This window comes from Arvicanthis niloticus, chromosome 10 (assembly GCF_011762505.2).
Source record: "Arvicanthis niloticus isolate mArvNil1 chromosome 10, mArvNil1.pat.X, whole genome shotgun sequence".
NCBI lineage: Eukaryota > Metazoa > Chordata > Mammalia > Rodentia > Muridae > Arvicanthis > Arvicanthis niloticus.
This window is the reverse complement of record NC_047667.1, coordinates 27980310-28007340: the sequence shown is the minus strand read 5'-3', so window position 1 is coordinate 28007340 and position 27031 is coordinate 27980310. Positions and strand designations below refer to the sequence as shown.

Genomic DNA, 27031 nt, shown 5'->3' with positions numbered 1-27031 from the left:
TAAAGTCCACGACAAAGCCCTAGATCTGCTTTGGACAGGCTGTAAGATAAAACGCATCATTTCTGTAACCTGCTTCCACTTCCCCACCACTTCCTCAGGAACGAATGGTCATGCTCTCTGAGCTCCATAATCCCTTTCCTGCTCTGCATAGGAAATGTGATCTACACCAGTGATGTCAACTTTATATGTACTCCAACTTCGTACAGCTTAGGAATTTTTATGAAGTCCATAATTATCCATATATACTTCCCCACATCGCTTTCTGAATAGTCCAGCATCTCACATTTACACTGTTTAGAATTGAAGTTTCTGAGTTACAGCCCTTGAAAATATACAGTGACAGAATCATCTCTAAACATACCCAAACCAAAAATATGACATCACTTAGACCCCTCCTCTCTCCCATACATAACCAATCATTCACCAAGAACATCAACTCAATGTCATAACTAGCCTGCTCTCCATAGCTGCATTTGACAGAATCCCTCTTTCAGTTAACCTCCAAACCTCCACTCCTGAGACTTTCTTCAGCTAAGACAGAAATACCCACAACTGGGGAAGTTGCAAGATGGAGTAACTGGCTCCTTTACTCTGAGGGTCAAAAGGCCCAATCCTCAAGGTTTCCTGTGGATGATCACTGCTTCTCCAATTAACACTATGAGTGATCCTAGAACATTGTTCAAAAACAGGGTGCATAATAACGAACACTTGAACACACACAATCAGAGAGACAAGGCAGATTATTTAGGCACTATTTAACTCAACATCTCCCTCTGGGAACCAGGAATCTTCTCTCCTGGTCTACTCTACTAAGCATGCTGGCTTTGGTCCTTTCCATGTGCTTGCAGAGTGAGCCATGAGCTTTCAGTACATCACATAAGGATGCAGCAGCAATGACCAGCATCCAGTAAAGAAAGCATCTCTAACTTCACTTTTCTAGAGCTTACTATGTATCATCTAATTAAACCAAGAACCCCTTCCTGAACTAACCATGGAAGGAGGTGGTTACCTATAAGCCTTGCCACAGACATGCTTGGAAGCACCAGAATTCAGTCTCATTAGCTTTCAAATGATCTTGACGCAAGTAATTTCAGTAAACTAATGTTTGTAAGGCTCTGCACAGTAACAGTATAAAATAATAAATTTACATTAAAGTTCTTAATATAAATGAGGATAGTTCTCAATATCCATAATTGCAATTTATGAAAAAAATTTCAGAATCACTTTTACAACCAAAAAAAATTCTATCTGGCAATTTTAATTTCAAGTTTTCCAAAAGTACATGGTCTTCTAAAGATAATATCTGAATATAATCTCAAGTAAATATGCAATAATAACATGTAATCATTCTATCTGTACTTTATAAAAGGAGCTATAAACTCTACAACAATAAAATAACTTACAACTCAGCCACAGCACTTTGAGTAATAGACTGAGCTAGAACCCCACAATGCACACGGAGCTCTGACAAGCGCAGCTGGGTGAAGTGCCAGAGAAAGTTTAGGACACATTCCACATTCCATCTTCTAAGGGAAGATAGGCACACAACATATGGTGACTGAATCAGGGATACACCTTATTACCAGAGAGGGTATAGGAAATGACAATGAGCCTGTTTAAGTGGCATATCCTTTAAGAAATGTTTTAAACTCACAGAGTCTATTTAAAACTTGAGAGAATGGGGAAGAAAACAGACTAAGCCCAATAAGATATTTTTCCTCTTGGTGTTCACATTTTTCTGTTTTGTTTTGTGTTTTTAATTAGAAATAAAACTCATCTTTACCCTTCTTCAAGTCACAGAAAACACACAAATCTGTATTTTTAATATTAATATTGTTTATATTATTATTCTAATTGACTTCACTATCAAAAATTCACAATAAATTATCATTATTAGACTTCAGCCCATCCATGAGGCAGAGGCAGTCAGTGGGGAAGTGTGGAATGTATAGAGAAGAGACAGTGCTGGTAAGATTGTGTCAACTTTACATTAACTCAGGCCATCTTGAAAAGGGAACCAGAACTGAGAAAATGCCTCTATAAGCTAGGCCTGTAGACAAGTCTATGGGGGTGTTGTCTCCATTAACGACTGATATGGGAAGAATGAGTCCACTGTAGGTAGTGCCACCCACTGGCAGTTAGGTGGATGTGGGCTATATAAAGGGGAGTGAGCCAGTGAACAGCACTCCTGAGTGGTTCCTGCTTCTGTGTACACCTCCAGGCTGCTGCTTCTGCCCTGGTATACCTTTATGGAGGGCTATATGCTGTAAGATAAAATAAAGCCTTTCCTCCCCAAATTGCAATTGAAAGCAAACCAGAGCAGATGGTGTGTGTGTGTGTGTGTGTGTGTGTGTGTGTGTGTGTGTGTGTGTATGTTAGTTGTATACAGTGACATCTCTGCAGTCTCCTGCCACTTCAGATTGATCTAATTCACAACTCAAAAACACGCTTATGCACAAAAGGAGATGGGTACTATACCTGAAAACAGAGGCATAATTCTTTATCTCCCATGCATTTAATAAGAGAAGCTTTTTAAAAGTATAAAAATGTATATAAAACAAATAGGAGCTAGAGATTTTAGTCAAAAATTCCATACCTTTGGTGTTTAGGGTTTTATAATTTTTAAATTTTTCTTACAAGTGATACTGTTTATCTTAAACTTACACCCTATTCTATCTACCCTTGTTTTCATCCCCTCCCCCTCCTGTTATCCCCTTTGTTCTTCAGCAGTTTCATTTTTATCATATATATATATATATATATATATATATATATATATATATATTACATATGTCTATATATAACCTAGGAACCACAAATGAGAAAAAACATGCAAATATCTTTCTAAGATTGGCTTTATTCACACAATTTACCTCGAGTCTAATGTATGAGCCTGAATTAGACATACCTATATTCCTCTGAATGGCTGACAAAGAAGTCCATTGTGTATCTATACAATGTTTGCTTTATCCAGTCGTCTGTTAATACATACCTAGGCTGGTTCTCTAACTTAGCTTTTGTGAATATTGTTGCAGTAAATATTGACACACATTGTCCCTGTGGTATGTGACCTTGGAGTCCTCTGGATAAATACTTACATAATGGATTTATTTTCACACTTTTAAAATGCTTCCATACTGACTTCCATAGTGACTACCAACACTACATTCCCACAAATACAGTATAAAGGCTTGCCTTTTGTCCACCCACCCCCCACTCTCAACAACATACATTGTCATTTGCTTTCTTATTGAATGCCATACTGACTGGGGTGAAATGGAATTTCAAAGGAGTTTTGATTTGCACTGAATCTGGTTCCAGTGAAACTGAACATTTTCCCTAGCCCTTTGCATCTTTTTGTGAACTCTGTATTTCATTAGCTATGTTACTGAGTTGTCTTCTTGCTGATTAGGTGTTTCCTATGTATTCTGATGTTAATGTTCTCAGATGTACAGCTTATAAATATATTTTCCCATTCTATAAACTGTCTCTCCACTAGATTAACAAGCTATTTGCTGAAGAGGCTTTCAACCATTGTTGTTTCTGGCATCTTTGTAAAATTCAGGCAACTCCAGATGTGTGGATTTACATTTGAACATTCCATTGAATTCAACTGATCTGTGTGTTTTCTGACAGGACCACTGTTTTTGTTGCATGGCTCTGTGGTATGACTTGAAGTCCCCTAATCACCATCGTTTTGCTATGATGGTTTGGGTTACTGGGGGCTGTAGGTCTTCTGTGCTTCCACATAATTTTGAGATTCGTTTTCTATGTAAAATGAGGTTTGCATTGAATCTTTACATTACTTCTGTTGAGATATATATGTTCATCACATTGTTCTTTTCCAATCCAGGAGTATGGAAGGTCTTTGCATTTTTAGTATGTTCTTCAACTTTTCATTTTAAAGCGTTTGTTGCTGTTGTTGTTGTTGTTGCTGCTGCTGCTGCTGCTGTTTTGGTTTAGGTTTTGGTTTAAGATAAGGTCTTACTATGTAGACATCTAACATTGAACTCTACCTGCCACTGTCTCCAGAGTGCTTGGGTTAATGACATGTGCCACCAAGTCTAGCTTGGTGAAGATGAAATTGAAAAAGTCAATAACCCAGCTAAAACCTAAGGGAAAAGTCTTAAAGTATAGTGTATCAAATAGAAGAAACAACATCAAGACTTGGAAATAAAGTAGAGGAATTTGACCAATAAGCAAAAAAATGTGAAAAATTTAAACATGGAAAAGGAACATGTAGAAATTGTGAGACATCATAAAAGTCCAAGCCTTCAAATTACGGAGAAGGCAAAATGAAGGAGAAGAATCTCAGGTTATTACAGAAATCCACAACTACTCAAAATGCAGAAAACAACCAACTGTGGGTGTCAACCCCACGTGATACATCTACAACACACTCCATACACCTGAGGGATGCTCAGGGAACATCACAGAACAGGAGGCAGAATAACTGTAAGATTATGTTTCCTGTATATGACAGGAAAGCAGAACCTACAAAATCTCAACAAAGTGGTTGCCCAAACCAGTCCTGAACAATAACACCAGTGGACATGCCAATGTGGATCAAGAATTCCCACAAGGCCCTACTATGCCTAGATGAAGAGCTAGAGGCAGGAAATAAATTCTAAGAGGAGAAGAAGCCCTCTTCCCTTCAGATGAGCCTTCTAATTTGTTATTCAATATCAAGTGGTCAGCCCCCCAAAATATAACATGTGATCCACACTAAAAGGAATCAGCAGCCGGTCGGTTTGTGGCGCATGCCTTTAATCCCAGCACTTGGGAGGCAGAGGCAGGCAGATTTCTAAGTTCAAGGCCAGCCTGGTCTACAGAGTGAGTGCCAGGACAGCCAGGGCTACACAGAGAAACCCTGTCTCGAAAAACCATAAAAAAAAAAAAAAAAAAAAATCAGCAGATTATATTTTATATTTACAGATTTATATTAATAATAAGAAAAAATAATTTGTGAGGTAGCTGGAGGAAGGGTTAGAAAAAGAAGAATGAGGAAAATGATTTAAAGGCAGTACTCAAAAATGAAGTTCTCAAAAAATATACTTTTAAAAAGAAAATTCTAAAGTTTCCTGATGAAATATCACTCTAAGAAAGCATGAAGTAGCTGTCTTCATGCCTCCTGAATGGTCGAGTTTGAAGTGTATCCATCAAGGAGCAGAACACTTACCTATTTGCTTGCTAGCCGCACTGACTGGACTGGAATAACCTTTTCCACCTTTTCGTCCTAAGGCAGCCTCAGCCTTTGATGGTGAGCCAGACTTCTCAGAGCAACAGAAAGATGGATCCTGTGTTCTCAACCAACCTGCTAGTTTGGTTGCTGAGACTGTTGATATTCAGAACTATTAAAAGGTATATATTAGTGCCCCATCATACTGTTGGCTTTATTAAACTTTGTGCATTGCCTTTCCTCATTAGCTTAACTACTTATTCTAGCATGCTTCAGAATTCCTCCAGCTTCTGAGTATGCTTATCTTTTCAGTTTAAAGGAGTACTTCACGTATTTTAGATATTTGAAGACAGCTTAGAAGTTATGAATTCATAGTCTGTTATTATCAGGAAGAAATAGTTCTTTATGGATAACAGATGGGGTTTTTTTTGGAGGGCGAGGTAGTATTGGTCATGTGCTTTAAGGATTTGGAATATATCAGTACAAGACTTTATGGATTTAAGAGTTTCTGCTGCCAAATCAGCTGTTACTGTTGGGCCTGTCATTTCATGTGATGGCTTTATCTGAAACTCTCCCTACACTTTCTTCATTCTGTATATTTACAGTTTTAACTACAATACAATGTGGAGAGGTTGTTTAATGGCCTTGTCTGCCTATTGTTTTTTAAAGCCCCCCATAATTATATTTGGAAAATATTCTGCAATGATTGTACTCAAATGTTTTGTCTCTCTTTAGCATTAAATATTTCTTTTCTATGTCCACAACTCCTAAATTTATTCTTTCCATAAGAAACACATATCAAGTGGGGCCAATTCATTCTTTATTAATTATCTTTGTTGTTATCTGTATGCTACAATTCCTCTACTTTGTCTTCAAGTTTTAATGTTCTGTGCTCACTGTGATCCATTCTATTGTTGGGGTTTCCCATGACTTAATGGAGTTTTCGTTTCCAGTTTTTCAGTTTGGTTTTTCTTCATGTTTCTGTTGCTTTGCTGAGTCCTATTTTCAGATCCTGTACTGACTTCCTTGTTACATAAACTGCTCTGCTGTCATATAGAATTTGTTTGGTTGTATCCTCTTTGATGTCTGTGTGTGTGTGCGCATGCACATGTGTGTGTGTCTGTCTCTGTGTGTCTGTATGTATGTGTTAGCCCATTTATATATACTCTTTGATTTCTTCTGAATTATTTGCCTAAGATTTTATCTTGACTTTTCCACCAGAAGCCATTACTGTGGAATTAGTAACTTTAAGAGGAGCAGTATTGCCGTGAGTGTTCATATCTTGTATGATTTGCACTGAGACTTGGTTCCTTGGGGTTATGACACTGGCTAAATTGTTTTTAATCACGCGCATATAGTAAAATGTTTGCAATGTTCAAGAGAATAGAGATTGTAGAGGCGTTGAGGTATCACTTTTTTCCTGCTACAATATTTGAAATGCCAATATTATTGTGAGAGAACACTGTCTTAAAAACAATTACTATCAATGGATAGACCATTATGAAAACACAGTAGTAGTCAAAATAAACACCACTTAAAGGCTAATTATTTATGAAGTAAAGGAATGCTGATAAGACTGAAGCATATAGTAGTACATTAGTTACTATGAATGAGTGGGGAAGCAAAAAGGAAAAGAAAAACAGTGTAAGATGAGAAATTATCACTGTGTCAATAAGAAAGTGCATTAGTCTACAAATATATTACCCTGACCTCTCTCAACTGATCTCAGAAACCACATATGTTCAGACCTCAACAGTGTGTGGAGGAGAAAAACATACAGGAGAAAAAGAGAAGAGGGGAGGTATTGACGAGGTGTGATGGACAGGAGGCAGTTTACACTAAAGGGAGAGTAAAAGGACAAGTTAAAAAAAATGCAATCCAAAAATAATTAGAGGGATAGTAAAATACATGTGAAATAAAGGACGGATGTTAAAGGGTTAAATGGGGATGGAGATGGGATGGACAAGAGGAAGAGATATTAGGCGTGACAACCAAAACTAAGGACATATTAAAGAAAGCCTATGCAGAATAAGGTAGTTTTAAATACAACTTTTTACAAAGGGGGTTCACAAGGTTCACCTTGCATGGGTGGACAATAATGCTCTAAGAGACATGGGTTATTAAATAAAAGCCACAGGGCCAGAAATGGAATATTTCCTACTAGTTATTGGCCAGGGAATCCCCACAAGCCTCCAAAACAACACTGTTTATGGCTACTGTCCTTGGTTACCCAACATAACCATACAAAAAGGCTACACTCTTAAAGACACCATACACATTGGCTGTAGGACATAGAGAAGTCAGGCTCAAACAGACTAGTAAACACGACCCTGTTGGCTAGCTGTCATGATGCTGGAATGTGCTATGCAGCCAGCCTTCTGGGCAAAAAAAAAATATATCTTATCAGGTCTTATCAAGTACTGGATATGCGTGGTGCGACGCTGACCTTCCAGGTATGAGGGGCTCACTAATCTAATACTGGCACTACTGTTATAGAACAGCTAACTGCTTTTTGGTTGGATATGAGGCCTACTCTACAGGAGGGAATTTCATGGCTGATACTATAATCCTGATTAAAAACCAGCTTATGGCTATAAAGGTCATAGGCCCAAAGGTAGAGCCTCCTGTTTCTATTCTGCTAGATAGTCACGCTGTCAAACTGTCTTCTAAATATTTATGTTCACAGACTAGGACTGTTCTTAACCTTGTTTACAGGTCCTTTTGCAGTGGACTGAAGTTAATGATCAAAGTATTAAGCATAAGAAACTGAGTGCTCAACCCTAATGGGACAGCTGTGTATACACACACACACACACATACACACATACACACATACAAGCACTAAACCTCAGGAAACACTGTAGAAAAAAAGGCAGAGAGAGCATAAGAGCCAAAGGATTGGAAGAAATGCTGTGAAATACTGCCTTCTGGACATGATGTATCTATCACACTCATGAATTCACAGCAGCTGTGGTTACCGCAGGCCCTGCCCCTTACTGAGATGCTATTGGCATCAGATAGTTGCTGGGGAATGGAGAATCACTCTTTTTTGAGGATGTGACCACTGACTAGTAGGTTTCCCATGCTCCTGTGGACTGCCTCACGCACATGCACAAATGGCAACTCAACTTAGCTGTCCAAAGCAAAAAAAAAAAAAAAATTAAGTTAGAGGTGGGCACTCTAGAGACAGGAAAGTGGATTTACATATGGTCTTTCATTGGATGCATATTTGAAACTCTCAAAAAAAATTTAAATTCAGTAAGTTAATATAACCATAAGACTTCCCTGAATCTCAACATCCTACAGACTACATAAATCCTGTCTTCCTGGGTTCTCTGAGATGGCCAAAGGAAAATGATAAAGAACAAAAGAGAAAACGGGAAAAAACAAGAATAAAGGAGGTAGTCAACAGACTAGAACAGAGCAGGGTAGAGCTAGCCTTGGCAAATTGAAATAGGGTATTTAAATAAAGGATAAAAGTGAAGAGGGGGCTAGGTAAGGGTATAGAGTTCCAATACAACCCAGCTTCCATACAAATTCCCACCTCAAGTCTTTCTGGGGCTCACTGATGTCTGTTACATACCTGGGCATTCCTTTTTGAGGTCAGGTCACAGGTAATGGTAATATCCTTAGGTGATCCTTGGTGAATGCTGGCCCTGACTCAGAAAAGTCCCCTGTGGGCTGCCACACAAAGCTGGTCCTCTCTTCATAGGTCGGGTTGTGAATGTCAGCCATAGGTCTTTCCCTGTGTCTATCTATATTGCCCCTTAGTCTCTAGTACTAAGCAAGTTGTCACCTCATTTAATACTACGTGGTTCTTACTCTAAATTTTTCCTATCACAAAAGATCATAGATTGACCCTGAGGACAATCATGCTAAGCGAAATAAACATCTTTCAGAAAATTCAAAGAAGCCTCTAGAATAGCAAGGTTCACAGAAGCACAGAGTAGATGGTGCTCACCAGAGATAGTGTAACATTCAATTGTGCAAGCTGAGTAAGTTCCAGACGTCTACTAAATATTTTGCTCAGGGATCACAGTATCTTGAATTGCATACAGTGGGCAGATCCCATGTACTTATTCCTATGAAACAAAGACTCCAGAGAAAAAAGCAGACACACCCTTCCTGTTGTCTATGAGTCTTCCTTAGTGCAGTTTGAACAACTACAATGGCAGTCAAAGAAGTCGCCATGTCTGAATGATGTTCCTGGCCTTAAGTTACTTCCTAGGGCATAAATGAAGCATGTGGAAACACTTTACCCAAATGCCCTTTATCCTTAGATATTTCTTTTACACTAAGAGCAGAAAGCATAAGCACAAAGTTCGTCATCAAGCAGACCAGTTACTTTTGTATTCTTAACACCAAGTTCACATATTTCATGCTAACTCTCTGGCAGTTGTTTAAACCAGATCTTGTGCCTTAAATTCTTGTGAGTTCTTCTATTCCCTAAATCTTAAAACTTGGAGCTATATATAACATGATTCTTTTCCCTCCTTATTCCCTACCTGATCAATAATCTAGTCAAAGTTTTCCTCTTGAGTTAATTCGATCAATAATGCAAAAGAAGCTTTTTAAATTCTTCAGTTTGCAATGCAAACCATTAAATGGTCCAAGATGGTCATCAGGAGTAATAAAACATAAAAGTAAGTATATTACCCATCTCTTACAGAATAAAAATAGCTATAAAAAGCCATTACAGGTAAGGTTATCAAACTAGCCCTTTTCACTATGGAGGGCTCCGTAGAAGTAAGTATCTCTGAGAGCCTTGTCCTTAAACCTTATTCCCAGGTTTATTTGCACTAGTGAATTCTATAATCCCACCCTTGCCTGAGAAGTTACATCCTCCTCCAACCTGCAGTAGAATATCTAGGATAGTTAAACTGGAAACATTTGACCTTAAAGCTGTGGTCTTCCTACACTTCTAGATGCCTCTGTCCTACACTTACATGTTAATTCTCCACTAGTTTTGAATTACAAAATTCACAAGCTTGATTTTCTTTGGGTACAAGTTTATCAAAAACTAAGTAAAGCTACATGAATCCCTGTGTCTGTTTTGTAAAACATGACTGTTAGAACTTAGTGTTACTTAATCTAGGCAAGCAGGCTTAGGATAAATGTATGTTTTACTATTCAGTACAAATCAAAATAAGATATAATCATGGATAAAACATACTGAGATAAACATCAAATTGTAAAATATTTGGATAATTAGGTTTAAAAGAAAAAATCACATTTTAAATAAAATATTCACTAGTACAAGCAGTTAAAGAAGTCAACATATTATATATGAACCTAGAAGCTGATGTTTGCAAATAGGTCTATATAAAAAGGGCCAAAATTAGTTCTCCTTGAAATACTCATATTAAACATCCTAACATTATACTTTTCACAATTTAAAATGTCTGGCATATGTAAAATCTATTAAAATGCACATAATTTATCTGAATCAACATGAAAATATACCTAATAAATAGTGCCATTCATCTGGCTCTCTTAGTTCTCCCTTAATATACAAATGTGTTTCTTTTCTCCAAAATGCAGCAGCTGGGAATGAAAGGAAGATTTCAAGTGATCATTTTTACATCATATTCCATCATCTTTTCACCCGTTTCTCTGAGCTTTTCTTTGAGTGAGCCCCTTTCTTTAAGAGGAGGTTTCTTTTGAGATCAATCCATATTTCCATAATCCACACTGCAGTTTCCTCCTCTTCTCCCCAGGGAGGACTAACCCCCACATCCCCAACTATGGCTTACAACTGTCATTAAGCCCTGTAACAATAACAAGATAACAAAAGAGCTGGTAGGCATGAGGCTAGCTAGTACCATATGTTGACCAAGTTCAGTATTTTTAGCTGATAGAGACTGTTTTTAAATCTAAATTTTTTAATATAAAGTGTCTTCCCATCACTTGCTCTCCGAACTGCATTTCAAGCAGGAACTTTAAATACCAATGAGCAACCTTATTCTTCTCAAAGCATATCTACCAAGGATGCACTGAGAAAGGAGCAAACAATCATCAAACACAGAAGGGTGAAATCAGTTAGTGGGGATGTAACTCTTCCCCAGTTCAACTTAAACCTACAGAATTTTCTTAAGACTCATTTTTAAAGCAGCATGCAGATATAAGAAGGCTTGATTACAAAGTAACATAGTCCTGTGAACCAAGGAGTGGATGTCAATCTGGAGTCATTATTTCCATCAAGTACCATCTAGGTATCTGTTTCCATCTTTTCATAGTCAACCATCATCACCTTCTTTTATTTTAAATGAAAACTTAGATGTAGGGTTCCGAACAAACTGACCAACCCTCCACATAGGACTGCACACTGCTCAATCTGTTTGGGAGGATTATGTCACTCTGGAAAAGTCATTTGCCCACTCTGCATCTCTCACACGCAGAACTAAAGCCCAACTTTACTTTTGCTGACAAAAATGTTTCTGTAAGAAACTTGTATGTATTTCCACCTGCATCACACATGACTTTATTCCCATAGGCGGCAGTGCACACTGAGGCCTTCCTATCTGGACTAAATAATTTGCAGAGTTAGAATTTAATAATTTCACTGATGTAAGAATAAAACATGAAGATCCTACCTCTAGATGCTCACTAAAGTGAAACTTTTCACTCTTCGGCAGAGCAGTTATGTCATTTTTACAAGGCTTCAAATGTTTCTTAAATACATTTTCATTGCAAATTTGTGAAAGCACAATTTGTGCCAGCAAATACCTAATCCATAAAACCAAATATAGAAAACAGCATTGCCTTTCAGAATTAGCTGCCTACAGTTGTCAATGAAATTTTTAATTTCAACAATTCAGAATAAAGCAAATATACAGTAAAATAAGAGCGTGGTCATGTTTTATACTAAATTCTCTAACATTTTACTGGCAGAGAAAATAGATCTCCTTATAAAAGTTGACAATCTGGTTCTCTTCTTGAGACACAGCAACATAGCAACAACATAACACTGTATATTCCTACCAAAAGCATACTAACAAGACAGAATTGGCATTTTAAGGTTACTAAAATAGTTTCAAAATATTTGGAATATGAAACAAAGTAAAATTTTAAATACAATTAAAATTTGTTATACTTATCCATTCTCATGACAAATCCTATTATCCTTAAAAATTAACCAATTTGCCATATGTATACACAGAAATATATGCATGTGTGTGCATATACATTCTCATAAGAGTAGAGAAATAAACTTTCCTTTCATATCAAAAACTGGTTTATTTTAAAATATTTAAAAATACCCAGTTTTAAAAATTAATTTAATAGTCCATAACTGTTTCTGATTGTTTTCTAATACTAGAATCAATAAATTATTTCTGAATAATTTAGATCTTCATAAATAAAAATCTTCACAGAACTAAATAAAATTACAAAATGCTCAGATACCAATGCTGCTCAGTTTTAATCATGAAAAGCTTTGCATTATCCAAATCCCTTTTAAAGCAAACAGGGAGAATAATGAATAAGTACAACTGTAAATGGTCAGTCACATGTTTAAGAAGCATTCCTTCTAAACCACACAGTAAGACAGCTACACTTAGTTGAACATAAGATTGTGAAGTACCAGAGTTTGACTGTCAGGGCAGCTCGCTAGCAGCCTCCACATTAGAAAGCCTCAAAAAGATACAGCAGAAATGCATACATGAAAGTATTTCTTTTCCTATGATAAACTTAACGTAATTTAAACTTTCCAGAGACTTCCTACAGGGCTTGCTAATGAACGGCATGTTACTAACTTATTGACATGATGACAGTGACTGTGGTGTGTGCCCTTTTCCAACAGTATTTCTAAGAGCAACGTTATTCTATGGAAATCAAAGGAGGAAGCTGGTCAGGAACCTGTCATGAGTCGGTGACGAGCACCCTAGCCTTCAAGCTGCCAACTCCTCATCAAGCTATATTGTTTACTTGGACTTTAATGAAATTCCACCATATTTACCATAGCCCATGACCCTTTCTAAACTGAAGCTTACAAAGAGCTCCTGGACAAGCCTTCCTAGAACATGAGTTACCTGTTTTCCCACTGTGGTCAGCATAACTTACCATGAGTTTACTCAACTTCCTTTAATTTGGTACTCACTCAGCAACCCAAACATTTATTCACACTTTATTATGTGACAGACACCATGACATGTGAAAACCAGGGAAAAAATGAGAGACAGTGAAGTGGGAAACAGGAAAGTCTTGAGGTATCTAATAGGGGCTACAAGATCATACACAGGTTGCCGTAGAAGCTCAAGCAAGCCTTAGAAGAACTAACTTCCAAGCTGGGGCTTAAGATTAAGGAGAAATCTTAGCAATATGGTAGTCCAAACAAGACCTGGTCCAGGAAAATGTGGTCTAGGAAAATGAGGTCAGCATGCCAATGTGGATGATCGAACTCTCCTAAAGCCCCACCACTACATTTAGAGCTACAGGCAATTAATGACCTCTAAGAGAGAGATCCAACCTTCCACAGGGATGATTCACTTGATCTGTCATCCAATCCCAATTGGTCAGCCCTAAAAACACACATTTGAGCAACACTAACTTGACTCAGTAGGTATAAATTTACATATTTATATGTATGTTTATATTAACAGTGCTAATCAAAGACAACAGAAATCACATACGAGAGTAGAAGGAGTCACTGGAGGTAAAGCATGGGAACAGAGGCTGAGGGAGCAGGCTATGACAACAGGTACTGAAGATGATCAAAGTGTATTTACATATGTTTGAAATGTCATAATGAAACCTAGTGTTCTACACAATGAATAAATGATAATAAAAAATTTTAAAGACCCTGAGGACACTCTGTGTGGTGGTGCACGACTTTAGTCCCAGCACTCTGGAGACAGACAAAGCGGGATCTGTGTGAATTCAAGGCCAGCCTGGTCTACAAAGTTAATACCCATTTGGTCAATTCTAAAAACTCTTCTGTATGTTCTCCACACTTTTTCTTTCTCAAAGTTGGTCAAGAAAAAATAATTGCAGCTATTCATATACAGTATCAGTAGTTCACAGTAATAATGTGATATTTCAACTTAAAATGTTTTTAAATTATGTTTCCAACCTGGTCTCCAAAGTCTTCTGGGAATTTCCACAATACCACAGGATCTGCAAACAATTGACATACATTAAGAAAAATTGGAAGATGTTTGAGGCAACAATTTTGCTAATATTCTGATAATGATCAATTCTTATTTTTTTAACACAATTGTAATTCATTTCTTTATTTATATAAAATTAAATATTTTGACATTGGATTTAAATAATCTTAGAGAGTCAAATAAAATTTATAACTTAATCAAATTATTAAAAACCATTCCTTTTAGTAAGCTATTTACTTACATGACTCAGATTTTAAGATTCTGAATAATTCATTTTCAATATAACTACTTATAAAAACACTAGACTGGATTGAAAATAAAATATAAACATAGTAAAATAATAATAACAATAATAATAAACACAGCCTCAGAGACTTAACCAAAGCAAATTGCCCTAAAATTCCATTTTACATCCCAATTAAGAATGTCTGATCAGCTCTATATCAGTTTGAAACTCTCATATTTAAACTCCAAAGTAATATTTAAGTAATACATAAGCTACTGGGCAGATTTAAGACAGCTTTTTAAAAATAAACTTCATTTTGCAAATATATTTTAAGAAATAAAATATAATTTATATGTACATTAATGTCTAGATACAGTATAACAAATCAACAGCTTTATAATATTCATACAAGTTGTTTATTTTCAAATTTCTAAAGTTCCCTTTTTAAAGGTTGCAAAGGATAGTATTGTTAGCCTTAATTGGCACTAATAAATATTTTGACCATGTTCTTAATTCTACCCAAAAAAATAAAGCTGAACGTTTCAAATGAGATTTTAAAGGGTCACTGACATGGATTAGTCACATTTCTGGAAAAGGCTGCTGATAAAACTACCATGCCAAGTGCTGCCAGTCTGACAAAATCTAAACTCCACTCCAAGTAAAGGGCTCAGTGGCCCAAAGACTGTCTTTACTCTGTGTATCCAGTCGGTGGACACCTAAGGTCTACTTCACAACTGCCACCACTTTACAGTACGTTATTAAAAATAAAAATCAGGGTGCAGAATTAACCATTAATTCTAAAATCCATTAAACAGCTAGCAACACTTTAAGCCTTTACTGTCTAATATAATGCTTGCACTTGTAAGGTCAATGAGGTTGTTTTTCTAAGATTTTAACTTTCAAACAAACAAACCATGCTGTCCATAAAAATTTTAAATTAATAATAACTAAGGAATTAAATTTTTCCACATAAAGCAATGTAAATAAGCCATGTAAAACATCTTGTATAAAATAATACAGTAGAAATTTATGAAAAATTTGCAAAGGCAAACATCAATCATTCGTCATCATCCACATTAAACAAATGTTTACATTTCTGAAATTCATGTGAAAAACATCCAAGACCAACTGAAAACCCTCAGGCAGAATGACCTTGCAGATCCCATAGATAATTACATTCCCAAATTATATAAGTTTATGTAGCACGTTTACCAAAACTAAGGGCTGTTAAGATTTGAATGTCATAAAACAAAAGTATGCAGGAGAATTTTCATGAATAAAGTTAGGCAGTCAATCGATGGTAATAAAAACAGATCATCACACAAAAGCAGGCTAGTGACAAAGCACAGAGCCGGCTTCAGTGCAGACACAACATCCCTCTCCAGCCACTTCCCAGGCGGCGCCCTTGACCGCGCCTGCACTCCCACTCCGCTGAGTTTGCTTTAGCTGCCTCGCTTTCACACACCCCTTGCTCATCCGTTTTTTTTCTATATACTATACTTTCACAGAAGTGAAACAAATGACTGTATGGAAAGGTTTATTGGATTAAACATCTAGTGGAAAATATCCTATTTATTTTCATTAAAATAATCTCATCCTTCAGCAGCATGCAAAACAGTATTAGAATCCTGTGCATTCATATTAGAAATGGATTAATTTAGTTACTGCTTATGTGGTTATATTCCAACTACATATTTATAGCAACCTTTCAGAGTACTGCAAAGGAACAAAAGACCTGAGAAAAATAATCCAATTTGCTACTTCAAACAAAGCATGAGTTTTCTCTTCCCTGAGGATTACCTTCAGATCCTCAACCTGATCTGCCAGGGCCGATTTTATGCTGATCTTATGGGTGAAGGGATGAGAACTGTGGGTGGAGCTGTGGAGTGGTGATGGGGGACACTGTGTTGTTCTTCCCACAGCCACTGAGTCCAGGGAGACTCCACGTCCTACCTAGAAGCACTGCTGCTGACCAGAAGAACATGGAACTTCATTCCCACAGAATCACAACATAAGTACACAAAGTTTGTCTAAATCAGTAATCTTGTAGATAGCAATAAACTACTGTTTGTGTGTAAGCACAATGTTTTTAAATTATAATTTTTTGAAACAGAAAATAAGACAAACTCTGTGATTCAACATTTCATATTTTCTAGCCCTTAATGAAAAAATAAAAATAGCTGATGATAATAGTGTGGATTACACTAAACTACGAAAAAAGGATAAAAAAAATTCCTAATTTCCATAAATGAATAAAATCTCTCTGATTCTGAGTAATTCAAAGATGAATTAAATATATAGTTTCTTCATAAATAAAGATTTAGAAAACCACAACTCAGACACTATATACTTCTGGAAAAAATAGAATATCTTTGTATTTTGGTTGAGGAGTAATTTGTTTTTATTTTTACTTTATATAAATGTTTTGCCTGCATGTACATATGTGTACTACATACGTGCCTGGTGCCCAAGGAGGTCAGAAGAAAGCAAAGAATTTCCTGGAATTACAGACAGTCAGGAACCACCCAGTAAGTGCTGGGAACCAATGGGGATCCTCTACAAGCACAGCCAGGGCTCTTAACTGCTGAGCCGTTTCTTGAGCTCTTTTTATTATAGCTTTTTCCATGCTTGATTCATTTATATTGTAGATGAAGTTTATGTACAAGGAGAGTGGAGTCAAACTTGAGACCTTCTTAGTGTCATTATGCAGCTAGCTAATTAAAACTGGAGCGAACCTCAAATTCTTCCCAATAATAGATATCTTTATGGCCCATCTAACTAAGTTCTACCTACTCCATTCAAAACTAAACCTTTGCCTTCTGATTCTCCAGAGCATTCATGGACAAAATTGTCAAAGGCTGTCTAGGTTTTGTGCAAAGCATTCTTTCATAAGCAAGATTATTATAGAACAACTCAAATCAATTTGAAGATTCCTTCATTTGATAAATTCAAAAAATGTTGCTAACAAACAAATGTCTTTTGAAAATAAATGAATAAAAATTATTAAATAAAAATGAGTAACTTTTTTGAAAATGTGTTTTTTACTTTTTTACCTATGAGATACCATAGTGAAGTTAAAATGGATCCCTACCATTTACAGAGAAGAGAAACATTAACTCATACATAACTCATACAGAGTGAGTTCCAGGACAGCCAGGACTACACAGAAAAACCCTGTCTCAAAAAAAAAAAAAAAAAAAGCCTCATAAGATCAGGCTGTAGACAAGCCTATAAACATTTTCATAATTAGTGATTGGTGGAAAAGGGCCCAGCCCATTGTGGGTGGTACCATCCCTGGATTAGTAGTCCTGGGTTCTATTTTTAAAAAGCAGACTGAGTAACCCAAGGGAAGCAAATCAGTAGGCAGCACCCTTCTTGGCCGCTGCAACAACTCCTACCTCCAAGTTCCTGCCCTGTTTGAGCTCCTGCCCCAATTTCCTTTGATGATGAACCACAATGTGGAAATGTAAGCCAAATAATCCTTTTCCTCCCCAACTTGTTTTTAGTTTTGGTCATGGAATTTCATGGTGTTTCCTAACTAAGACAGAGGTCCTGCCAACTGATACTATATTAGCTCCAATGAATGTAATTATCACCAATGGATAATTTGGGCAGCAGAAATATTGTAGACTGGAAAACAGTATGTATGATGACTCGAAGAATAAAAGAAAACCAAGTATCATTTGTAAAAGTAAGCAAAATTTACCATATCAAGAATATAATGAACATAGTGGAACATGTGTCCTTGTTAAAAACAAGGACATCCTGAGTTTTGCAGAAAAGTTGGATGGAACTAGAAAATATCATCCTGAGTGAGGTAACCCAAACCCAAAAAAACATGGTATATACTCACTGATAAGTGGATATTAGCCAAAAAAGTTCAGAAAACCCATGATATAACTCACAGACTGTAGGAAGCTTAACAAGAAGGAAGGCCCAAGTGTATATAAGTCAAACCCACTTAGAAGTGGAAATAAAATTATCAGGGGAGGAAGTGGGAGGGAAGAACCAGGGTGGGAGAGGGGAAGAGGAAGGAAGAGGAGGAAGAGGATCAGGTATTGTGGAGTGGGAGACAGGAGAAAAGCCCAGAGGGACAAGAGAATGAATTGAAATATGTAGCAGTGTGGGTTGGAGGGTAGGGGGAACCTCTAGAAAATCTCAGAGACCAGGGATGGAAGAGGCTCTCAGGACTCAAGGGTAATGACATCAACCAAAATGCCAAATAGTGGGGAGATGGAACCTGAAAAGACCACCTCCAATAGATACACATGGCCACCAGCTTGTTATGTGGGTGCTGAAATACAAACTCCAACACTCCTGTTTGTGAAGTACGTGCTCGTAGTCTCAGAGCTATCTCTCCAACCCCTAGTGTACTTTTATTATGTACATCTACCTGCGTGTCTTCACAGAACTAGGAAAGCCACCATCAATCACAGCAACTACATTAGATGATTCCATATTTTAAAAAAAAAACACACTACTGAATATTTTGAAAATAATAAATCATGATGATAAATGCTAATATCATAATTCTATTTCTAGGTCCCAGTGAAAGAGTCATATCTAAATTGAAATGTTACATGGCATATGCAGCTGTACCATTTCAGCTGCAACCATGGAGGACCACAGTCTTACATGTATACACATATACACTTACGTTAACATTCCCTGTCCCTAATGTATGTGTAAATGTACAGGCATTCCACTATCTAGATTATCAAGAGGGATCTTTCTGTATGGCACACTCTTAGCTATGTGAGGAAATACTTTTTGCTATATTTCTTAGGATGATTTATTTCATATTGTTTAAATGGCTAGCTCCATCTGAATAACAAGAGAATAGATGAACAGAGAACATCTGTGACATGACGCCAAGGACTCTCTTTTCATCATTAACTCATTATTTTCAAGAGAAAGTTCACACTAAGATAAGACAGAATCTTAGGATTTTCTGGCTGAAGGAGAGCCCTCGCCAGCCTTTTCTGCATGCAGACCTAGAGCTGTGTGTCCTTTGTCTCCATGCTGGACACTAATGCAGCAGGGAGGGGCACAGGTGTCTGCTTCTACTGTTGCTCTGCTGCACTCCACAAAACACAGCTAATTGCTCACTCACGGGGCCATGGCTTAAAAGACATCCACAAGCGGGATTATTTTATTACTGTTTAAGAGAAGATATTTTTAGCAAACCAAATACTAAATTGTTCATTCAAAGAAAAAGCCTAAATTCTACAGACTTCATATCAACAGTACCTGAGTGTAAGGAGACCTAGAAAAGGCTATTAGTCACTAATAGTACTCAAACACCATTTCAGTATGTCAGTACTAAAGCCATCATTTAAAACCATAAGTTTAAATCATATATACAATTGCAGAGTAGTGAAAACCTTATTTTAATGTTTTTATAACCAGTTGCAAAAACAGATCACATGTATATTTATCACTTTACAGAGAGAATATATATTTAAAGCAATTTTTAAAATGTGCTCATTTTTTTACTATCTTAAAAATGCACATAAGCAATTATCACATAGAGTCCAATTCAATGTCCCCCTGTTGATGGCCTCATTCTAAAGTCATCTGGATAACCAAACTACTCCTGTATACATTGCAACCATACAAACAAAAGTTTAATTCTAGCCTTTCTAAATGTTTCTTATAGAATGATATAAATTTGTTTCGTAACTCAAAATAAGAATGCTCTTTTTGCTTATATATTAGCAAATTCCAACTGGACAATAGAAATAGAACTTCAAAGAACTTCATGAAATATAACCCAGCACATCAGGTACCTCACTGTGCTTCCTCCACTCCTTTTATACAAGACCTATTATGATAAAATGAAACCCTCATCAATCACCTGATAGAGTAATTCCAAACTTAACCAAACAGGGCTAATGGGTGAGAATTGAATTGAAAACACCTTGACAAAGAAAGCAATTTCTTTTCTTCGCACTCCTCTGAAGCTGTGGGTGATCATGGTAATCGAACCATCAACAGTGAGGGGCCATCTGTCCCAAGGGCCCTTCAGGAGAGATTTTTTTTTTTAAATCAACAAACAAAAAGGGAAAGAATTGCTGTTACACAGATGTTCAATCTTGATTAATCTATGACAAGGAGCCTACAACTGAGAATCAATGTTTTGACATTTTTCAGATACCAATCATTAAAAGCCAACACAAAAGTTTTTACAAGAACACAGAAGAAAAAGTGAGGAGCTGGCTTGTGGAAAGATGCTCTGTGATACAAACCTGACAGACCCAGCTAATAGTACAGCATGCCGTCATCACCTACCTTCATGTTTTCCTCAAAGGTAAGAAGCAATGCTTTAAGTCAGTGTTAGTTGTTTAGGATTCTTTGTACAAGGTATGACTTTAAAAGATATATTTTTATTCACAATATTCAGTATATTTAACTCTTTGAACTAGTTACAAGAAATAGCTTTATCATTCTGAAATGTAAATTTAACCTATCCCAAAGTTCATTTTATTCATAATTAATTTAAATGATGTTCATATTACACCAAATATTATGAGTTGAAGCACAACTTTGGTCAAAGGCTTTTATTTTTAACACAAAGGCAATGGAGTACAACATACTCATACATAAAAGAGTTTTTAGTCATTTTAAAATAAGGAAGAGATCAGAATCAGAATCATACTAATTATAAAAAATGAACCTGCAGGAAGGCGGGTAGACTAACTAGACCATATATAATAGATGTGAGAAATAGTGCGCTGAGACAGACATAATGATAGCAAGGTTAAGGAAACACAGAAGATGGAAGCTGAGGAGAGAGAGAGCCCACAGATGAGAGGGAAAAGAAGAAGGGAAAGGAGCGAGAAAGAGACAAAGAAAAAAGGAAGGGAGAGAAAAAAAAACATAAAGACAAGAAGATGGGGAGAGAAAAAGAGAAGAACAAGGAGGGGGAAGGGGAGTTTTAGAAAAAGAAAGCACAGACTGTTAACTTTCTAAGCCAGTTTCTCTGTTGCTATGATAAAATACTAAACAAAAGCCACTTGGAGATGAGACAGTTTATGAAATTATACAGGTTCTGGTCCAACATCAATAAAGTCCAGAGCAGGAGCTAGAGCCAGAAGCACACAGACAGAAACAAAAGCAAAGACCCTAGAAGTACCGGTGATGATTACTGGCCTGTGTCCTCTGGCTTGCTCCGCCGCACCACCTGAGAGTAGCACTGCCCACAATGAATTGCACCCCAACTCTCCCTCATCAATCAGTAATCTAGAAGACATCCCACTACACACAAACACGACAGCTTGACAAAGGCAATTCCTCCACTGACGTTCCCTCTTCCAAGGTGGCTCTAGTTTGTGTAAAGTTGACAAACATTAACCAGCACAGTAACATAAATCTACTTAGAATTCTAAGATTAGACCAAAAGAGAGGAGTGTGTGTAATAGGAAAGAAGAAAATAATATGAGAAGAATTAAAAACTTCCCCAAAGCTGATGAGGCAGAAATCTGCAGAGTAAGAAACCACAACAAAGCTAAGAAGGAATTCGAGAGAGATGCTAGACACACATCACAGTGACACTACAAAATATAAGATATGGCTATTTCTAAAAACTTCCAAGAAAGAAAAATATTGTATTTATAGGTCTGACAGCAGACTTCTCCAGAGAAGTGATGAAAGACAAAAAACAGTGGAATAAACACTCAAAACCTCTAAGAGTGTGTTACACAAAAACTGTATGAACAGGAATGTTTATATACTTTCAGAACTGAAAGAAATAACCATTGGTAAAAGACATAAACAAAAGTTAACAACATGGCAGAATACAGAACCAACTTGCACAAATGAATAGCTTTTCTATATACCAACAACATACAGAGGAAAGGGACACATTCCTATTCACAAAAGCCTCAGAGAATATCTAAAAGCCTCAGAGAATGTCTAGGAATAAACCTGACCAAGAATGTAAAGGACCTCCACAATGAAAACTTTAAGCCTCTATCTCAAGAAATATTTAAAAAGAAAATGAAAAGTGATTTAAAAAAAAAAATAGATAGGCAGATCTCTGAGTTCAAGGCCAATCTGGTGTACAGAGTGAGTTGCAGGACAGTGAAGGCTACACAGAGAAACCCTGGAAGGGAGAAAGGGAGGGAGGGAGGGAGGGAGGAAGGAAGGAAGGAAGGAAGGAAGGAAGGAAGGAAGGAAGGAAGGAAGGAAGGAAGGAAATAAGGTGGGTTATAGAGCAATAGAAATAAAAACATTTGGCACGGGCACAAATGCAGACATAGACCAACGGAACAAAATCAAAGACCCAAACTGAGTATACATAACTATAGCGATTTCGTATGACAAAGATGCCAAAAATACTTGTTGGAGAAAAAATATCTCCAATAAATGGTCCTGGGAAAACTGTATATCTATATGCAGAAAAAGTAAAATGGACCCTTATTTATTACCTTGCACAAAAAAAATAACTTCAGTCTCCATCTATTGCAAAGAGAAGTTTCCCACAGACAAAGATTGCAAGAGCCAGAGGTAGTGGCTGACTCCAAGGAGTGTCTTCTAGGCACGACAGTACAGATTGACATAAGAACTACTACATTCTACACATGTACAAATTCACAACAGACAAAACCTCATTGTGGAGAAGAAAAAGTAGGCACAAGTTCCCATCCTTAACCAAGAAGCTGTTTACACTGATACCTCACAGAAATGGGAAATCAGTTTTCTCTAATGGAGTGACATTGGATAGATCAACCACACTCTAGGGCAGGACCTAGGCTCAGCAACGATCAGCCAGCACAAAAGGAACTGATTTTTAAAATGAGGAAAAGATAAAATAAAATAACCTTAGGAAAAAAATCTTCCTAGAAAGTATTCAGAACTGTCCTGAACTGAAAATAGGCATATATCTTTAACCCTTGAAGTCAGCATTATGACTAAAAAATATAAAGCCAGTACTTAAAAAAGGATTAATTTCCTAGAAGGGGAAAAACCTAATAGTCTGAACATAAGTACTAATAATTAATTCCTAGAACCCATTTTCCTTATTACATAATATTACTTATTGGGGTTATAATTTAAAAGAATCAATTGTACATTCAAATGGAAAACAGGGATTGCCCTGGGAGGCAAGCTTGGACTGACTACTTCTGAGACACTCCAGGAGGACACCAAGTTTAGGAGGACAGCTGACCATGTAAGATGAACAGATAAGCACTGGACAAGGAGGGCCTGCCCATGTGTATCAGGCTCCATTATGTCCCACTAAAGCAGACAGAGCTATGTATCTTCCCTCTATACAGAGAAATGGCTCCATGTCTTCCAGCCTCCCTCCTAACTGACAATCAGCATGACAGTTCAACTAAATCTCTCTTAAAATAATTTAATCCTTTGCTTCTCTGCATGAAATGGCAAAGAGGAGAATGAGTAGTTCCCATAAGTAATTCAAAACAAACCTCGCATTCTGTAGCTATTTCCTTTCCCTCAGACATCACTTCCTATATGGAATGTAGTGTTCTCAACTCTTGTCAACAGAAGGACCTAAGTAACAGCACTTGGGCCCAGTGCAGACATTATTGAGCACGTGGAGGGTTGTTAATCGTGTTGGCTGGCTGGCTGGCTGGCTGGTTGGTTGGTTGGCTGGCTGGTTGGTTGGTTGGTTGGTTGGTTGGCTGGTTGGCTGGTTGGTTGGTTTGGTTTGGTGTGGTGTGGTGTGGTTTACTTCCCCAAATAAGATTTTCTTTACTTCCAAAATGATCCCTTGACTCCAGTGCATACATTATTAGGCATATGTAAATTCTTTTTTTACTTCCCCCAAATGAGCAGTTTGCACTTAGAATCACTGCTGTAACTTTCTTGTAAAGAAAATAATCTCAAGGCCAGAGAGTGAGTTCCCTGGTTGAGAACACTTGTTGCTCTTCTAGAGAACCCAACATACCAACTCACAACTATCTGTAAGTCTACTTCCAGGTGATACAACTCCCTTTTCTGACCTCTGCTGGCACCAGGCACACACATGTTCTAATTACATGCAGACTAGAAAACATTCATCCACATAAAAGAAAATCTAAAATAATAAAAAATACTAATAAATAAAAATACTAATCTAAATAAGTAAATAAATCTTTAAAAAAAAGTTTTAAAGCACGAAAAGATTTTTATGCTCTTCAGATTTCAATCACTCATAGACACTACGATTAAAACCCAGAGTGGCATGCAGACAGTGTCATATTCAATAGGCTTCAGATTGGACAGCACTTGGGCTTTCAAATTTTCTGTTTAGCAATGTTAAATAGTCTATACAGATATGCAAAAATATGAAAATCTGCCAAATCACTTCTAGTTCTAAGTCCTTCAAACCTGCCATGTCACAGAGGAAGCAGAAATCTTTGCAGAGGCACTAAAGACAAACAGACGTCTTCATGGACAGCCAGGTGTTTTTATGCCTGAGCCTCTTAGCCCGAGCGAGCGCCTCACTGTAGGAATGAGTGAGGCAGCAAAGCCTACAGCCCTAGAATCAGCTTTGTTACGCCTCCTTGCCTTCTTTACTCTTCTTTCTCCTTTAATCAGCTCCTAGTCACGCTGTGGCCCCTATCCATGTCTCCTCTTCTCTCTTCTTCCCACACTAGATTCATATTACCTGACAAGCTGCTTGGGGCAGTGCGGGCTCTAAAAGTTTAGGCCCCAAGGCTTTTGGCAGTGCGGGTTCCAACATTTTGGCCCCCAAACATGGGCCAGAGCGGTTCTCAACAAGAGCCCATGCCATTTCTAGGGGCAGCAGGTACTATCTATTCTACTCATATGAAATGTGGGTACACCATTGAAAAATTAAATTAGAAAGAAAACATTATTATTAGAGTATTTTTATTATCTTTAAGTTGTGTGTGTACTTGTGTGTGCACACATGTGCGTGTCTGTGTATGTCTGTATGTGTCTGTGTGTATGTATTGAGGGCATGTGCACATGAGTACAGGGTGCCCTCAAAGTTTAGAAGAGGGTGCCAGCCAGCCTCTGGAGCTGGAGTGACAAGCGCTTGTGAGCAATATGGTTGCTGAGAACTCAGAGCTGCAGGAGCATGAGGACTCAACAGTTGAGTCATCTTTCTGACCATGAATCTTCTTTAGGACTAAAGAGCTGGAAAGGCTGCCCAGCAGTTAAGAGCTTTGGCTGCTCTTTCAGAAGACCTGAAGTTAGTTCCCAGTACCCATATGGCTACTTACAATCATCAATAGTTCTAGCTCCAGGGATCTGACAACCTCTCTTGGCCTCCTCAAGTACCAGTAATGCACAAAGTATACATACACACATGTAAACAAGATACGCAAACACACAAAATCAAAATAAATAAATCTTTTCTTTTAAAAAATTAATCAAAAAGGGATAATCTGTTCTAATGGCTTTTAGAATCAAGACAGTGTGTCCTCTAAGTTCATTTGAATGTTTATTACTAATATGGAGAACATGTATAATTCTTGCTGATTCCAAGGTTATACTTTAAAATGAAATGAACAGGCATGAATCATATGCCTGTAATTCCAGCAATTTGTGGAGACTGATGCAGGAGGATTGCTGCAAGTCCCAGGTCTAAACCAGCTACACAGAGTATTCAGGGTCAACATGGAATACACCATGAAACTTTCTCTCAAAAACTTAAAAAATAAGTATACAGCAGATGGTCACAAACCAGTTTACTTAAACTTCACATTTTTAGAGTCAGAAACCAGTTGTTTAATTATAGTTGCTACATACATGTTATAGGAACAATGTTGAGATGCCTTAATTTTATATTTATGTAAATAAAGTATCTCCAAATTGAATAGAATAGTATTTACTCCCTTTAAAGGAATGTACTAGCTTTCACAAATGCTAGTGATATTGTACAGTAACCTGTGTGGTAATTTGAATAAGAATGGTCCCTATAGGGGACCATATTTGAATGCTTGGTCATTAGAGGGTGGCACTACTTGACAGGGATTAGAAGATATGGCCTTGGAGTAGGTATGGCCTTGTTAAAGGAAATGTGTTACTAGGGTGGGCTTTCTGGTTTCAAATGCTTGAGCCAGGCCCAGTGTCACTCTTCCTGCTTAAGTAGAACTCTCAAGCTACTTCTCCCACCATGACGACAATGGATTAAACCTCTAAAACTACGAGCAGTCCCAATTAAATGTTTTTCTTTATAAGAATTGCCATAGTTATAACATCCTTTTATAGCAAAAGAATACTGACTAAGACACCCAACAAATCAATGGAATGAGCAATTAACATCCCACAGGACACTGGCACTGAGGAGTCTGAGAAGACCAAATTCTGCTTCATTCCACTGACTTCCTCAGAGTAGCCACAGCCAAAGGGATTCATAAAAGAATCAGAACAAGGAAAACCCATTATATGAAGAAGCAAAAGTAACTATGCAAAAGTATATATAAAATATATATAATACAAAATGTAAAGAATACAAAGGTATATAAAAACATCAACTAAAAATCATGGAAGAAAATAAAACAAAAGAAACTTCATGAGATACAATAAAAAAAATCCTTCACT

The 27031-nt window shown here is 37.1% G+C and overlaps 1 protein-coding gene across 3 annotated transcripts in view; it reads right to left on the bottom strand.

The window, feature by feature from the left end:
- The window catches only part of Dennd1b (DENN domain containing 1B), a 191756-nt gene that overhangs the window by 122210 nt on the left and 42515 nt on the right, over positions 1 to 27031 (bottom strand). For all 3 annotated transcript variants that reach the window (XM_034513152.2, XM_034513153.2, XM_076941283.1), the window contains exon 3: positions 14250 to 14293. In XM_034513152.2, coding sequence (XP_034369043.1) covers positions 14250 to 14293 — 44 coding nt within the window. The remainder of the gene's footprint in view (positions 1 to 14249; positions 14294 to 27031) is intronic.